At 41.5% G+C, this 18,835-nt stretch overlaps 1 protein-coding gene across 1 annotated transcript in view; it reads left to right on the forward strand.

Moving 5' to 3' along the window:
* Positions 1-7,941, forward strand: part of LOC140104007 (inter-alpha-trypsin inhibitor heavy chain H3-like) — a 43,959-nt gene extending 36,018 nt beyond the window's left edge. Inside the window, exons 18-20 of the mRNA XM_072127332.1 lie at positions 5,783-5,928; positions 6,125-6,203; positions 7,716-7,941. Coding sequence (XP_071983433.1) covers positions 5,783-5,928; positions 6,125-6,203; positions 7,716-7,851 — 361 coding nt within the window. The 3' untranslated portion in view covers positions 7,852-7,941. The remainder of the gene's footprint in view (positions 1-5,782; positions 5,929-6,124; positions 6,204-7,715) is intronic.
* Positions 7,942-18,835: the final 10,894 nt, after the last annotated feature.

Genomic DNA, 18,835 nt, shown 5'->3' on the forward strand with positions numbered 1-18,835 from the left:
ACTACATGGTGGCACGCTGTATGCATTTTATACTACATGGCGTTACACTGTATGCATTTTCTACTACATGGTGGCACGCTGCATGCATTTTAGACTACATGGAGGTACGCTGTATCTATCTTATACAACATGGGGGCACGCTGTATACATTTTATACTACATAGCGGTACGCTGTATGCATTTTATAATACATGGCGGTACGCTGTATCTATCTTATACAACATGGCGGCACGCTGTATACATTTTATACTACATGGCGGTGCGCTGTATGCATTTTATACTACATGGTGGCACGCTGCATGCATTTTATACTACATGGATGTACGCTGTATCGATCTTATACTACTTGGCGGCACGCTGTATACATTTTATACTACATGGCGGTACACTGTATACATTTTATACTACATGGAGGTACGCTGTATGCATTTTATACTACATGGCGGTGCGCTGTATGCATTTTATACTACATGGCGGTACGCTGTATGCATTTTATACTACATGGCGGTATGCTGTATGCATTTTATACTACATGTTGGTGCTCTGTATGCATTTTATACTACATGGTGGTAAGCTGTATGCATTATATCCTACATGGCGGTACTCTGTATGCATTTTATACTGCCTGGTGATATGCTGCATGCATTTTATACAACATGGTGGCACGCTGTATACATCTTATACTACATGGTGGTTTGCTGTATGCATTTTATACTACTTGTCGGTACGCTGTATGCATTTATACTTCATGGTGGTACTCTGTATGCATTTTATACTACATGGCGGCATGTTGTATGCATTTTATACTACATGGTGGTACGCTGTATGCATTTTATAATACATGGCGGCATGCTGTATGCATTTTATAATACATGGCGGCACGCTGTATACATTTTATACTACATGGTGGTACGCTGTATGCATTTTATACTACATGGCGTTACACTGTATGCATTTTCTACTACATGGTGGCACGCTGCATGCATTTTATACTACATAGGGGTACGCTGTATGCATTTTATACTACATGGCAGTACGCTGTATACATTTTATACTACATGGTGGTACGCTGTATGCATTTTATACTACATGGCGGCACGCTGTATTCATTTTATACTCATGGCGGTACGCTGTATGCATTTTATACTACATGGCGGCACGCTATATACATTTTATACTCATGGTGGTACGCTGTATGCATTTTATAATATATGGCGGTACGCTGTATGCATTTTATACTACATGGCGGCACGCTGTATACATTTTATACTACATAGCGGTACGCTGTATGCATTTTATAATACATGGCGGTGCGCTGTATCTATCTTATACAACATGGCGGCACGCTGTATACATTTTATACTACATGGCGGTACACTGTATACATTTTATACTACATGGCGGTGCGCTGTATGCATTTTATACTACATGGTGGCACGCTGCATGCATTTTATACTACATGGAAGTACGCTGTATCGATCTTATACTACTTGGCGGCACGCTGTATACATTTTATACTACATGGCGGTACACTGTATACATTTTATACTACATGGAGGTACGCTGTATACATTTTATACTACATGGCGGTACACTGTATGCATTTTATACTACATGGAGGTACACTGTATACATTTTATACTACATGGAGGTACGCTGTATACATTTTATACTACATGGTGGTAAGCTGTATGCATTATATCCTACATGGCGGTACTCTGTATGCATTTTATACTGCCTGGTGATATGCTGCATGCATTTTATACTACATGGTGGCACGCTGTATACATCTTATACTACATGGTGGTTTGCTGTATGCATTTTATACTATTGGCGGTACGCTGTATGCATTTTATACTACATGGCGCAACGCTGTATGCATTTTATCCTTCATGGTGGTATGCTGTATGCATTTTATACTACTTGGCGGTACGCTGTATGTATTTTATACTTCATGGCGCTACACTGTATGCATTTTATACTACATGGCGCTATGCGGTACGCATTTTATACTATATGGCGCTATGCTGTATGCATTTTATACTACATGGCGGTATGCTGTAAGCATTTTATACTACAGGGTAGTACGCTGTATGCATTTTATACTACTTGGTGGTATGCTGTATCTATCCTATACAACATGGAGGTATGCTGTATGCATTTTATATTACATGGCGGCACCCTGTATGCATTTTATACTACATGGCGGCACGCTGTTTACATTTTATACTAGATGGTGGCGCGTTGTATACATTTTATACTACATGGCGATACGCTGTATGCATTTTATACTACATGGTGGTACGCTGTATATATTTTATGTTACATGGCGGTACGCTGTATGCATTTTATACTACATGGCGGCACGCTGTATACATTTTATACTACATGGTGGTACGCTGTATGCATTTTATAATACATGGCGGCATGCTGTATGCATTTTATACTACATGGTGGCACGCTGTATACATTTTATATTACATGGCGGTAGGCTGTATGCATTTTATACTACATGGTGGTACGCTGTATGCATTTAATACTACATGGTGGTACTCTGTATGCTTTTTATAATACATGACGATATGCTGTATGCATTTTATACTACATGGCGATACGCTGTATGCATTTTATACTACATGGCGGCACGCTGTATACACTTTATACTCATGGCGGTACACTGTATGCATTTTATACTACATGGCGGCACGCTGTATACATTTTATACTACATGGTGGTACGCTGTATGCATTTTATAATACATGGCGGCACGCTGTATGCATTTTATAATACATGGCGGCACGCTGTATACATTTTATACTACATGGTGGTACGCTGTATGCATTTTATACTACATGGCGTTACACTGTATGCATTTTCTACTACATGGTGGCACGCTGCATGCATTTTATACTACATAGGGGTACGCTGTATGCATTTTATAATACATGGCGGTACGCTGTATCTATCTTATACAGCATGTCGGCACGCTGTATACATTTTATACTACATAGGGGTACGCTGTATGCATTTTATAATACATGGCAGTACGCTGTATCTATCTTATACAACATGGCGGCACGCTGTATACATTTTATACTACATGGCGGTGCGCTGTATGCATTTTATACTACATGGTGGCACGCTGCATGCATTTTATACTACATGGAAGTACGCTGTATCAATCTTATACTACTTGGCGGCACGCTGTATACTTTTTATACTACATGGCGGTACACTGTATGCATTTTATACTACATGGCGGTATGCTGTATGCATTTTATACTACATGTTGGTGCTCTGTATGCATTTTATACTACATGGTGGTAAGCTGTATGCATTATATCCTACATGGCGGTACTCTGTATGTATTTTATACTGCCTGGTGATATGCTGCATGCATTTTATACTACATGGTGGCATGCTGTATACATTTTATGCTACATGGTGGTTTGCTGTATGCATTTTATACTACTTGGCGGTACGCTGTATGCATTTTATACTACATGGCGCTACGTTGTATGCATTTTATACTTCATGGTGCTACACTGTATGCATTTTATACTACATGGCGCTACGCTGTATGCATTTTATAATACATGGCGGTATGCTGTATGCATTTTATACTACAGGGTAGTACGCTGTATGCATTTTATACTACTTGGTGGTATGCTGTATCTATCCTATACAACATGGCGGTACGCTGTTTGCATTTTATATTACATGGCGGCACCCTGTATGCATTTTATACTACATGGCGGCACGCTGTATACATTTTATACTACATGGTGGTTTGCTGTATGCATTTTATACTACTTGGCGGTACGCTGTATGCATTTTATACTACATGGTGCTACGTTGTATGTATTTTATTCTTCATGGTGGTATGCTGTATGCATTTTATACTACTCGGCGGTACGCTGTATGCATTTTATACTTCATGGCACTACACTGATTCATTTTATACTACATGGCGCTATGCAGTACGCATTTTATACTACATGGCGCTACGCCGTATGCATTTTATACTACATGGCGGTATGCTGTATGCATTTTATACTACAGGGTAGTACGCTGTATGCATTTTATACTACTTGGTGGTATGCAGTATCTATCCTATACAACATGGCGGTACGCTGTTTGCATTTTATATTACATGGCGGCACCCTGTATGCATTTTATAAGAACTTCGTAGAAGAGAAGAAAAAGTTGGCACTCACCGCCTTTGTAAAACTTCAATTCCTTTATTCATCCATATTTAAAACGCTTCATCTTGCGCTAACCTGTGCGCGAAACGACTCGTCCCTGAACGAAATAACGCATCCTTTTGCACAACCCTCCCCTGCTGTGTACGCCATGTTTTAAATATGGATGAATAAAGGAATTGAAGTTTTACAAAGGCGGTGAGTGCCAACTTTTTCTTCTCTTCTACGAAGTTCTTGTACATGACTGTCTGTTATAGTTAGAGCACCACGCCAAAAACCTCAAGTCTTACGGTTTTAACTCTTGACCGACTCTGGATCAGAGCCCCTACTATCATGAAGACATAGGAATTTTCTCAATAGTGCCCCCGATCTCCCCTCTTTTTTCTGTTACTGTATGCATTTTATACTACATGGCGGCACGCTGTTTACATTTTATACTAGATGGTGGCACGGTGTATACATTTTATACTACATGGCGATACGCTGTGTGCATTTTATTCTACATGGTGGTACGCTGTATACATTTTATACTACATGGCGGTACGCTGTATGCATTTTATACTACATGGCGGTACGCTGTATGAATTTTATACTACATGGCGGCACAATGTATACATTTTATACTACATGGCGGCACGCTGTATACATTTTATACTACATGGCGGCACGCTGTATACATTTTATACTAGATGGTGGCACGCTGTATACATTTTATACTACATGGCGATACGCTGTACGCATTTTATACTACATGGTGGTACGCTGTATACATTTTATACTACATGGCGGTACGCTGTATGCATTTTATACTACATGGCGGCACAATGTATACATTTTATACTAGATGGTGGCACGCTGTATGCATTTTATACTACATGGTGATAAGCTGTATGCATTTTATACTACATGGCGATAAGCTGTATGCATTTTATACTACATGGCGGTATGCTGTATGCATTTTATACTACATGGTGGTACGCTGTATGCATTTTATACTACATGGCGATACGCTGTATGCATTTTATACTACATGGTGGTACGCTATATGCATTTTATACTACATGGTGGCACGCTGTATGCATTTTATACTACATGGCGCTACGTTGTATGCATTTTATTCTTCATGGTGGTATGCTGTATGCATTTTATACTACATGGTGGTACGCTGTATGCATTTTATACTACATGGCAATACGCTATATGCATTTTATACTACATGGTGGCACGCTGTATGCATTTTATACTACATGGCGGCACGCTGTATGCATTTTACATTGCTTTATTTTCACACCAAACCACTATGATGGATCTGGTCCTGACACTCCCCGAAATATTACATATATGGGGGGGGGGGGGGAGGCGCCTCTCTATGGCTTGCCTCAGGCAGCAGACATGCTTGGTACACCCCTGGATAGATAAATAGATACATAGATAGGAAATAGATAGGAGATAGACTGGAGATAGATAGGAGTTAGGAGATAGATAGGAGATAGACAGGAGATAGATAGGAGTTAGGAGATAGATAGATGATAAATTCGGAAACATCCATCATTTTTGAAATATTATTATTACCATTCCAGAGTTGCCAGGAGGGAAGGAGATAAGTTGGTCGCCTCCTTGGAGCCGGGGCTGAAGGTTCTTATTTCTTTGGCTAAATCCCGGGATTTCCTGAAGCTGCAGGTGGAGAGTAAAAGGACGGATTCCAACTTCACCATTGGCCTGGCCAGTAAGTGCTCGTGTCACAGCGGGGGATGGATAACGGGGGGGCAGGGAGCTCAGGACCTGGGGGCACTATCAGGCTTGAGGGCGGATTATATACAATTCCCAGCCATGTGCCAGGTACAAGCCGTGATACATCCCCCCATTGTATGAGGGTCACAGTGCCCCGGGCTGTAATACATCACTTTATGTTATAATTTTAGGTCATGTGACAAGTGATAGAGACATCATTATAACATCCTATGACATCAGCATCCACGGGACCACCCTGCCAGCACTACGGTGAGTGCAGCATCCGACCAGCAGGAATATATCTCCCTGCACAAAACATTCCTTACAGGTGCAGACATAGAGGCAGTGTACTGTACAGCATGAAGGGGCAGTGTACTGTACAGCATGGAGGGGCGGTGTACTGTACAGCATGGAGGGGCGGTGTACTGTATAGCATGGAGGGGCAGTGCACTGTACAGCGTGGAGGGGCGGTGTACTGTATAGCATGGAGGGGCGGTGTACTGTACAGCATGGAGGGGCGGTGTACTGTATAGCATGGAGGGGCAGTGCACTGTACAGCGTGGAGGAGCAGTGTACTGTATAGCATGGAGGGGCGGTGTATTGTATAGCACGGAGGGGCGGTGTATTGTACAGCATGGAGGGGCGGTGTATTGTACAGCATGGAGGGGCGGTGAATTGTACAGCATGGAGGGGCGGTGTACTGTACAGCACGGAGGGGCGGTGTATTGTATAGCACGGAGGGGCGGTGCACTGTACAGCACGGAGGGGCGGTGTATTGTATAGCACGGAGGGGCGGTGTACTGTACAGCATGGAGGGGCGGTGTATTGTACAGCATGGAGGGGCAGTGTACTGTACAGCATGGAGGGGCGGTGTATTGTACAGCATGGAGGGGCGGTGAATTGTACAGCACGGAGGGGCGGTGTACTGTACAGCACGGAGGGGCGGTGTATTGTATAGCACGGAGGGGCGGTGTACTGTAAGGCACGGAGGGGCGGTGTATTGTACAGCACGGAGGGGCAGTGTACTGTACAGCATGGAGGGGCGGTGTATTGTATAGCACGGAGGGGCGGTGTACTGTACGGCACGGAGGGGCGGTGTATTGTACAGCACGGAGGGGCAGTGTACTGTACAGCATGGAGGGGCGGTGTACTGTATAGCATGGAGGGGCGGTGTATTGTACAGCGTGGAGGAGCAATGTACTGTACAGCATGGAGGGGCAGTGTACTGTATAGCGTGGAGGAGCAGTGTACTGTACAGCATGGAGGGGCAGTGTACTGTATAGCGTGGAGGAGCAGTGTACTGTACAGCATGGAGGGGCGGTGTACTGTACAGCATGGAGGGGCAGTGTACTGTATAGCATGGAGAGGCGGTGTACTGTACAGCATGGAGGGGCGGTGTACTGTATAGCATGGAGGGGCAGTGCACTGTACAGCATGGAGGGGCAGTGTACTGTATAGCATGGAGGGGCAGTGCACTGTACAGCATGGAGGGGCAGTGTACTGTATAGCATGGAGGGGCGGTGCACTGTACAGCACGGAGGGGCGGTGTATTGTATAGCACGGAGGGGCGGTGTATTGTATAGCACGGAGGGGCGGTGCACTGTACAGCACGGAGGGGCGGTGTACTGTATAGCATGGAGGGGCGGTGTATTGTACAGCATGGAGGGGCAGTGTACTGTACAGCACGGAGGGGCAGTGTACTGTACAGCACGGAGGGGCGGTGTACTGTACAGCTTGGAGGGGCAGTGTATTGTACAAGTCTTTTCTATTTCCTCCCTCCAGGAGCTGCTCCTGTGATGTTACATCTTTTGGAATCAGAAATCACGGCTGTTGTGTGAGCGTCAGCGCTGAAGTGGATGAGCTAACGGCAGGAGCCACTAACATCGTCCACAGTCTCTTCCACATTCCTCCTCCCTGACCCCGAAATACGGAAGAACTCGGCGTGTAGCTCATCATCTGCAACTATATAGGGAATAAAGAACAAGGGATGGAAAACTGCAGCCCTGTAATAATTCTGTACTGAAGTACCCAGGTTATACCAGCTGTACATATATCATTATATACAGGAGATCTCCAGGTTATACTGGCTGTACATATATCATTATATACAGGAGATCCCCAGGTTATACCGGCTGTACATATATCATTATATACAGGAGATCCCCAGGTTATACCAGCTGTACATATATCATTATATACAGGAGATCTCCAGGTTATACCGGCTGTACATATATCATTATATACAGGAGATCCCTAGGTTATACCGGCTGTACATATATCACTATATACAGGAGATCTCCAGGTTATACCAGCTGTACATATATCATTATATACAGGAGATCTCCAGGTTATACCAGCTGTACATATATCATTATATACAGGAGATCTCCAGGTTATACCGGCTGTACATATATTATTATATACAGGAGATCCCCAGGTTATACCGGCTGTACATATATCATTATATACAGGAGATCCCCAGGTTATATCGGCTGTACATATATCATTATATACAGGAGATCCCCAGGTTATACCAGCTGTACATATATCATTATATACAGGAGATCTCCAGGTTATACCGGCTGTACATATATCATTATATACAGGAGATCCCCAGGTTATACCAGCTGTACATATATCATTATATACAGGAGATCCCCATGTTATACCGGTTGTACATATATCATTATATACAGGAGATCCCCATGTTATACCGGTTGTACATATATCATTATATACAGGAGATCCCCAGGTTATACCGGCTGTACATATATCATTATATACAGGAGATCCCCAGGTTATACCGGCTGTACATATATCATTATATACAGGAGATCCCCAGGTTATAGCGGCTGTACATATATCATTATATACAGGAGATCCCCAGGTTATACCAGCTGTACATATATCATTATATACAGGAGATCCCCAGGTTATACCAGCTGTACATATATCATTATATACAGGAGATCCCCAGGTTATACCGGCTGTACATATATCATTATATACAGGAGATCCCCAGGTTATACCAGCTGTACATATATATCATTATATACAGGAGATCCCCAGGTTATAGCGGCTGTACATATATCATTATATACAGGAGATCCCCAGGTTATAGCGGCTGTACATATATCATTATATACAGGAGATCCCCAGGTTATACCGGCTGTACATATATCATTATATACAGGAGATCCCCAGGTTATACCGGCTGTACATATATCATTATATACAGGAGATCCCCAGGTTATACCGGCTGTACATATATCATTATATACAGGAGATCCCCAGGTTATACCGGCTGTACATATATCATTATATACAGGAGATCCCCAGGTTATACCGGCTGTACATATATCATTATATACAGGAGATCCCCAGGTTATACTGGCTGTACATATATCGTTATATACAGGAGATCCCCGGGTTATACCGGCTGTACATATATCATTATATACAGGAGATCCCCAGGTTATACCGGCTGTACATATATCATTATATACAGGAGATCCCCAGGTTATACCGGCTGTACATATATCATTATATACAGGGGATCCCCAGGTTATACCGGCTGTACATATATCATTATATACAGGAGATCCTCAGGTTATACCGGCTGTACATATATCACTATATACAGGCGATCCCCAGGTTATACCGGCTGTACATATATCATTATATACAGGAGATCCCCAGGTTATACCGGCTGTACATATATCATTATATACAGGAGATCCCCAGGTTATACCGGCTGTACATATATCATTATATACAGGAGATCCCCAGGTTATACCGGCTGTACATATATCATTATATACAGGAGATCCCCAGGTTATACCGGCTGTACATATATCATCATATACAGGAGATCCCCAGGTTATACCGGCTGTACATATATCATTATATACAGGAGATCCCCAGGTTATACCGGCTGTACATATATCATTATATACAGGAGATCCCCAGGTTATACCAGCTGTACATATATCACTATATACAGGAGATCCCCAGGTTATACCGGCTGTACATATATCACTATATACAGGAGATCCCCAGGTTATACCAGCTGTACATATATCATTATATACAGGAGATCTCCAGGTTATACCGGCTGTACATATATTATTATATACAGGAGATCCCCAGGTTATACCGGCTGTACATATATCATTATATACAGGAGATCCCCAGGTTATACCGGCTGTACATATATCATTATATACAGGAGATCCCCAGGTTATACCAGCTGTACATATATCATTATATACAGGAGATCTCCAGGTTATACCGGCTGTACATATATCATTATATACAGGAGATCCCCAGGTTATACCGGCTGTACATATATCATTATATACAGGAGATCCCCAGGTTATACCGGCTGTACATATATCATTATATACAGGAGATCCCCAGGTTATACCGGCTGTACATATATCATTATATACAGGAGATCCCCAGGTTATAGCGGCTGTACATATATCATTATATACAGGAGATCCCCAGGTTATACCAGCTGTACATATATCATTATATACAGGAGATCCCCATGTTATACCGGTTGTACATATATCATTATATACAGGAGATCCCCATGTTATACCGGTTGTACATATATCATTATATACAGGAGATCCCCAGGTTATACCGGCTGTACATATATCATTATATACAGGAGATCCCCAGGTTATACCGGCTGTACATATATCATTATATACAGGGGATCCCCAGGTTATACCGGCTGTACATATATCATTATATACAGGAGATCCTCAGGTTATACCGGCTGTACATATATCACTATATACAGGCGATCCCCAGGTTATACCGGCTGTACATATATCATTATATACAGGAGATCCCCAGGTTATACCGGCTGTACATATATCATTATATACAGGAGATCCCCAGGTTATACCGGCTGTACATATATCATTATATACAGGAGATCCCCAGGTTATACCGGCTGTACATATATCATTATATACAGGAGATCCCCAGGTTATACCGGCTGTACATATATCATCATATACAGGAGATCCCCAGGTTATACCGGCTGTACATATATCATTATATACAGGAGATCCCCAGGTTATACCGGCTGTACATATATCATTATATACAGGAGATCCCCAGGTTATACCAGCTGTACATATATCACTATATACAGGAGATCCCCAGGTTATACCGGCTGTACATATATCACTATATACAGGAGATCCCCAGGTTATACCAGCTGTACATATATCATTATATACAGGAGATCTCCAGGTTATACCGGCTGTACATATATTATTATATACAGGAGATCCCCAGGTTATACCGGCTGTACATATATCATTATATACAGGAGATCCCCAGGTTATACCGGCTGTACATATATCATTATATACAGGAGATCCCCAGGTTATACCAGCTGTACATATATCATTATATACAGGAGATCTCCAGGTTATACCGGCTGTACATATATCATTATATACAGGAGATCCCCAGGTTATACCGGCTGTACATATATCATTATATACAGGAGATCCCCAGGTTATACCGGCTGTACATATATCATTATATACAGGAGATCCCCAGGTTATACCGGCTGTACATATATCATTATATACAGGAGATCCCCAGGTTATAGCGGCTGTACATATATCATTATATACAGGAGATCCCCAGGTTATACCAGCTGTACATATATCATTATATACAGGAGATCCCCATGTTATACCGGTTGTACATATATCATTATATACAGGAGATCCCCATGTTATACCGGTTGTACATATATCATTATATACAGGAGATCCCCAGGTTATACCGGCTGTACATATATCATTATATACAGGAGATCCCCAGGTTATACCGGCTGTACATATATCATTATATACAGGAGATCCCCAGGTTATAGCGGCTGTACATATATCATTATATACAGGAGATCCCCAGGTTATACCAGCTGTACATATATCATTATATACAGGAGATCCCCAGGTTATACCAGCTGTACATATATCATTATATACAGGAGATCCCCAGGTTATACCGGCTGTACATATATCATTATATACAGGAGATCCCCAGGTTATACCAGCTGTACATATATATCATTATATACAGGAGATCCCCAGGTTATACCGGCTGTACATGTATCATTATATACAGGAGATCCCCAGGTTATACCAGCTGTACATATATCATTATATACAGGAGATCCCCAGGTTATACCGGCTGTACATATATCCTTATATACAGGAGATCCCCAGCTTATACCGGCTGTACATATATCACTATATACAGGAGATCCCCAGGTTATACCGGCTGTACATATATCACTATATACAGGAGATCCACAGGTTATACCGGCTGTACATATATCATTATATACAGGAGATCCCCGGGTTATACCGGCTGTACATATATCATTATATACAGGAGATCCCCAGGTTATAGCGGCTGTACATATATCATTATATACAGGAGATCCCCAGGTTATAGCGGCTGTACATATATCATTATATACAGGAGATCCCCAGGTTATACCGGCTGTACATATATCATTATATACAGGAGATCCCCAGGTTATACCGGCTGTACATATATCATTATATACAGGAGATCCCCAGGTTATACCGGCTGTACATATATCATTATATACAGGAGATCCCCAGGTTATACCGGCTGTACATATATCATTATATACAGGAGATCCCCAGGTTATACCGGCTGTACATATATCATTATATACAGGAGATCCCCAGGTTATACTGGCTGTACATATATCGTTATATACAGGAGATCCCCGGGTTATACCGGCTGTACATATATCATTATATACAGGAGATCCCCAGGTTATACCGGCTGTACATATATCATTATATACAGGAGATCCCCAGGTTATACCGGCTGTACATATATCATTATATACAGGGGATCCCCAGGTTATACCGGCTGTACATATATCATTATATACAGGAGATCCTCAGGTTATACCGGCTGTACATATATCACTATATACAGGCGATCCCCAGGTTATACCGGCTGTACATATATCATTATATACAGGAGATCCCCAGGTTATACCGGCTGTACATATATCATTATATACAGGAGATCCCCAGGTTATACCGGCTGTACATATATCATTATATACAGGAGATCCCCAGGTTATACCGGCTGTACATATATCATTATATACAGGAGATCCCCAGGTTATACCGGCTGTACATATATCATCATATACAGGAGATCCCCAGGTTATACCGGCTGTACATATATCATTATATACAGGAGATCCCCAGGTTATACCGGCTGTACATATATCATTATATACAGGAGATCCCCAGGTTATACCAGCTGTACATATATCACTATATACAGGAGATCCCCAGGTTATACCGGCTGTACATATATCACTATATACAGGAGATCCCCAGGTTAAACCGGCTGTACATACATCATTATATACAGGAGATCCCCAGGTTATACCGGCTGTACATATATCATTATATACAGGAGATCCCCAGGTTATACCGGCTGTACATATATCATTATATACAGGAGATCCCCGGGTTATACCGGCTGTACAGATATCACTATATACAGGAGATCCCCAGGTTATACCAGCTGTACATATATCACTATATACAGGAGATCCCCGGGTTATACCAGCTGTACATATATCATTATATACAGGAGACACCCAGGTTATACCGGCTGTACATGTATCATTATATACAGGAGATCCCCAGGTTATAGCGGCTGTACATATATCATTATATACAGGAGATCCCCGGGTTATAGCGGCTGTACATATATCATTATATACAGGAGATCCCCAGGTTATACCGGCTGTACATATATCATTATATACAGGAGATCCCCAGGTTATACCGGCTGTACATATATCATTATATACAGGAGATCCTCAGGTTATACCGGCTGTACATATATCATTATATACAGGAGATCCCCAGGTTATACCGGCTGTACATATATCATTATATACAGGGGATCCCCAGGTTATACCGGCTGTACATATATCATTATATACAGGAGATCCCCAGGTTATACCGGCTGCACATATATCATTATATACAGGAGATCCCCAGGTTATACCGGCTGTACATATATCATTATATACAGGAGATCCCCAGGTTATACCGGCTGTACATATATCATTATATACAGGAGATCCCCAGGTTATACCGGCTGTACATATATCATTATATACAGGAGATACCCAGGTTATACCGGCTGTACATATATCATTATATACAGGAGATCCCCAGGTTATACCGGCTGTACATATATCACTATATACAGGAGATCCCCAGGTTATACCAGCTGTACATATATCATTATATACAGGAGATCCCCGGGTTATACCGGCTGTACATATATCATTATATACAGGAGATCCCCAGGTTATACCGGCTGTACATATATCATTATATACAGGAGATCCCCGGGTTATACCGGCTGTACATATATCATTATATACAGGAGATCCCCGGGTTATACCGGCTGTACATATATCATTATATACAGGAGATCCCCAGGTTATAGCGGCTGTACATACATCATTATATACAGGAGATCCCCGGGTTATACCGGCTGTACATATATCATTATATACAGGAGATCCCCAGGTTATACCGGCTGTCCATATCTCATTATATACAGGAGATCCCCAGGTTATACCGGCTTTACATATATCATTATATACAGGAGTTCTCCAGGTTATACCGGCTGTACATATATCATTATATACAGGAGATCCCCAGGTTATACCGGCTTTACATATATCATTATATACAGGAGTTCTCCAGGTTATACCGGCTGTACATATATCATTATATACAGGAGATCCCCAGGTTATACCGGCTGTACATATATCATTATATACAGGAGATCCCCAGGTTATACCGGCTGTACATATATCATTATATACAGGAGATCCCCAGGTTATACCGGCTGTACATATATCATTATATACAGGAGATCCCCAGGTTATAGCGGCTGTACATATATCATTATATACAGGAGATCCCCAGGTTATACCGGCTGTACATATATCATTATATACAGGGGATACCCAGGTTATACCAGGTTTACATATATCATTATATACAGGAGATCCCCAGGTTATACCGGCTGTACATATATCATTATATACAGGAGATCCCCAGGTTATAGCGGCTGTACATATATCATTATATACAGGAGATCCCCAGGTTATACCGGCTGTACATATATCATTATATACAGGAGATCCCCAGGTTATACCGGCTGTACATATATCATTATATACAGGAGATCCCCAGGTTATACTAGCTGTACATATATCACTATATACAGGAGATCCCCAGGTTATACCGGCTGTACATATATCATTATATACAGGAGATCCCCAGGTTATACCGGCTGTACATATATCATTATATACAGGAGATCCCCAGGTTATAGCGGCTGTACATATATCATTATATACAGGAGATCCCCAGGTTATACCGGCTGTACATATATCATTATATACAGGAGATCCCCAGGTTATACCAGCTGTACATATATCATTATATACAGGAGATCCCCAGGTTATACCAGCTGTACATATATCATTATATACAGGAGATCCCAGGTTATACCGGCTGTACATATATCATTATATACAGGAGATCCCCAGGTTATACCGGCTGTACATATATCATTATATACAGGAGATCCCCAGCTTATACCGGCTGTACATATATCATTATATACAGGACATCCCCAGGTTATACCGGCTGTACATATATCATTATATACAGGAGATCCCCAGGTTATACCGGCTGTACATATATCATTATATACAGGAGATCCCCAGGTTATACCAGCTGTACATATATCATTATATACAGGAGATCCCCAGGTTATAGCGGCTGTACATATATCATTATATACAGGAGATCCCCAGGTTATACCGGCTGTACATATATCATTATATACAGGAGATCCCCAGGTTATACCGGCTGTACATATATCATTATATACAGGAGATCCCCAGCTTATACCGGCTGTACATATATCATTATATACAGGACATCCCCAGGTTATACCGGCTGTACATATATCATTATATACAGGAGATCCCCAGGTTATACCGGCTGTACATATATCATTATATACAGGAGATCCCCAGGTTATACCAGCTGTACATATATCATTATATACAGGAGATCCCCAGGTTATACCGGCTGTACATATATCATTATATACAGGAGATCCCCAGGTTATACCGGCTGTACATATATCATTATATACAGGAGATCCCCGGGTTATACCGGCTGTACATATATCATTATATACAGGAGATCCCCAGGTTATACCGGCTTTACATATATCATTATATACAAGAGTTCTCCAGGTTATACCGGCTGTACATATATCATTATATACAGGAGATCCCCAGGTTATACCGGCTGTACATATATCATTATATACAGGAGATCCCCAGGTTATACCGGCTGTACATATATCATTATATACAGGAGATCCCCAGGTTATACCGGCTGTACATATATCATTATATACAGAAGATCCCCAGGTTATAGCGGCTGTACATATATCATTATATACAGGAGATCCCCAGGTTATACCGGCTGTACATATATCATTATATACAGGGGATACCCAGGTTATACCGGCTGTACATATATCACTATATACAGGAGATCCCCAGGTTATACCGGCTGTACATATATCATTATATACAGGAGATCCCCAGGTTATACCGGCTGTACATATATCATTATATACAGGAGACCCCCAGGTTATACCGGCTGCACATATATCATTATATACAGGAGATCCCCAGGTTATACCGGCTGTACATATATCACTATATACAGGAGATCCACAGGTTATACCGGCTGTACATATATCATTATATACAGGAGATCCCCAGGTTATACCGGCTGTACATATATCATTATATACATGGAGATCCCCAGGTTATAGCAGCTGTACATATATCATTATATACAGGAGATCCCCAGGTTATACCGGCTGTACATATATCACTATATACAGGAGATCCACAGGTTATACCGGCTGTACATATATCACTATATACAGGAGATCCCCAGGTTATACCGGCTGTACATATATCATTATATACATGGAGATCCCCAGGTTATAGCAGCTGTACATATATCATTATATACAGGAGATCCCCAGGTTATACCGGCTGTACATATATCATTATACACAGGAGATCTCCAGGTTATACCGGCTGTACATATATCATTATATACAGGAGATCCCCAGGTTATACCGGCTGTACATATATCATTATATACAGGAGATCCCCAGGTTATACCAGCTGTACATATATCATTATATACAGGAGATCCCCAGGTTATACCGACTGTACATATATCATTATATACAGGAGATCCCCAGGTTATACCGGCTGTACATATATCATTATATACAGGAGATCTCCAGGTTATACCGGCTGTACATATATCATTATATACAGGAGATCTCCAGGTTATACCGGCTGTACATATATCATTATATACAGGACATCCCCAGGTTATACCAGCTGTACATATATCACTATATACAGGAGATCCCCAGGTTATACCGGCTGTACATATATCATTATATACAGGAGATCCCCAGGTTATACCGGCTGTACATATATCATTATATACAGGAGATCTCCAGGTTATACCGGCTGTACATATATCATTATATACAGGGGATCCCCAGGTTATACCGGCTGTACATATATCATTATATACAGGAGATCCCCAGGTTATACCGGCTGTACATATATCATTATATACAGGAGATCCCCAGGTTATAGCGGCTGTACATATATCATTATATACAGGAGATCCCCGGGTTATACCGGCTGTACATATATCATTATATACAGGAGATCCCCAGGTTATACCAGCTGTACATATATCATTATATACAGGAGATCCCCGGGTTATACCGGCTGTACATATATCATTATATACAGGAGATCCCTGGGTTATACCGGCTGTACATATATCATTATATACAGGAGATCCCCAGGTTATACCGGCTGTACATATATCATTATATACAGGAGATCCCCAGGTTATAGCGGCTGTACATATATCATTATATACAGGAGATCCCCGGGTTATACCGGCTGTACATATATCATTATATACAGGAGATCCCCAGGTTATAGCGGCTGTACATATATCATTATATACAGGAGATCCCCGGGTTATACCGGCTGTACATATATAATTATATACAGGAGATCCCCAGGTTATACCGGCTGTACATATATCATTATGTACAGGAGGTCCCCAGGTTATAGCGGCTGTACATATATCATTATATACAGGAGATCCCCAGGTTATACCAGCTGTACATATATCATTATATACAGGAGATCCCCGGGTTATACCGGCTGTACATATATCATTATATACAGGAGATCCCCGGGTTATACCGGCTGTACATATATCATTATATACAGGAGATCCCCAGGTTATACCGGCTGTACATATATCATTATATACAGGAGATCCCCAGGTTATAGCGGCTGTACATATATCATTATATACAGGAGATCCCCGGGTTATACCGGCTGTACATATATCATTATATACAGGAGATCCCCAGGTTATACCAGCTGTACATATATCATTATATACAGGAGATCCCCAGGTTATACCAGCTGTACATATATCATTATATACAGGAGATCCCCGGGTTATACCGGCTGTACATATACCATTATATACAGGAGATCCCCAGGTTATACCGGCTGTACATATATCATTATATACAGGAGATCCCCAGGTTATACCGGCTGTACATAAATCATTATATACAGGAGATCCCCAGGTTATACCGGCTGTACATGT

Source organism: Engystomops pustulosus, chromosome 10 (assembly GCF_040894005.1).
Source record: "Engystomops pustulosus chromosome 10, aEngPut4.maternal, whole genome shotgun sequence".
NCBI lineage: Eukaryota > Metazoa > Chordata > Amphibia > Anura > Leptodactylidae > Engystomops > Engystomops pustulosus.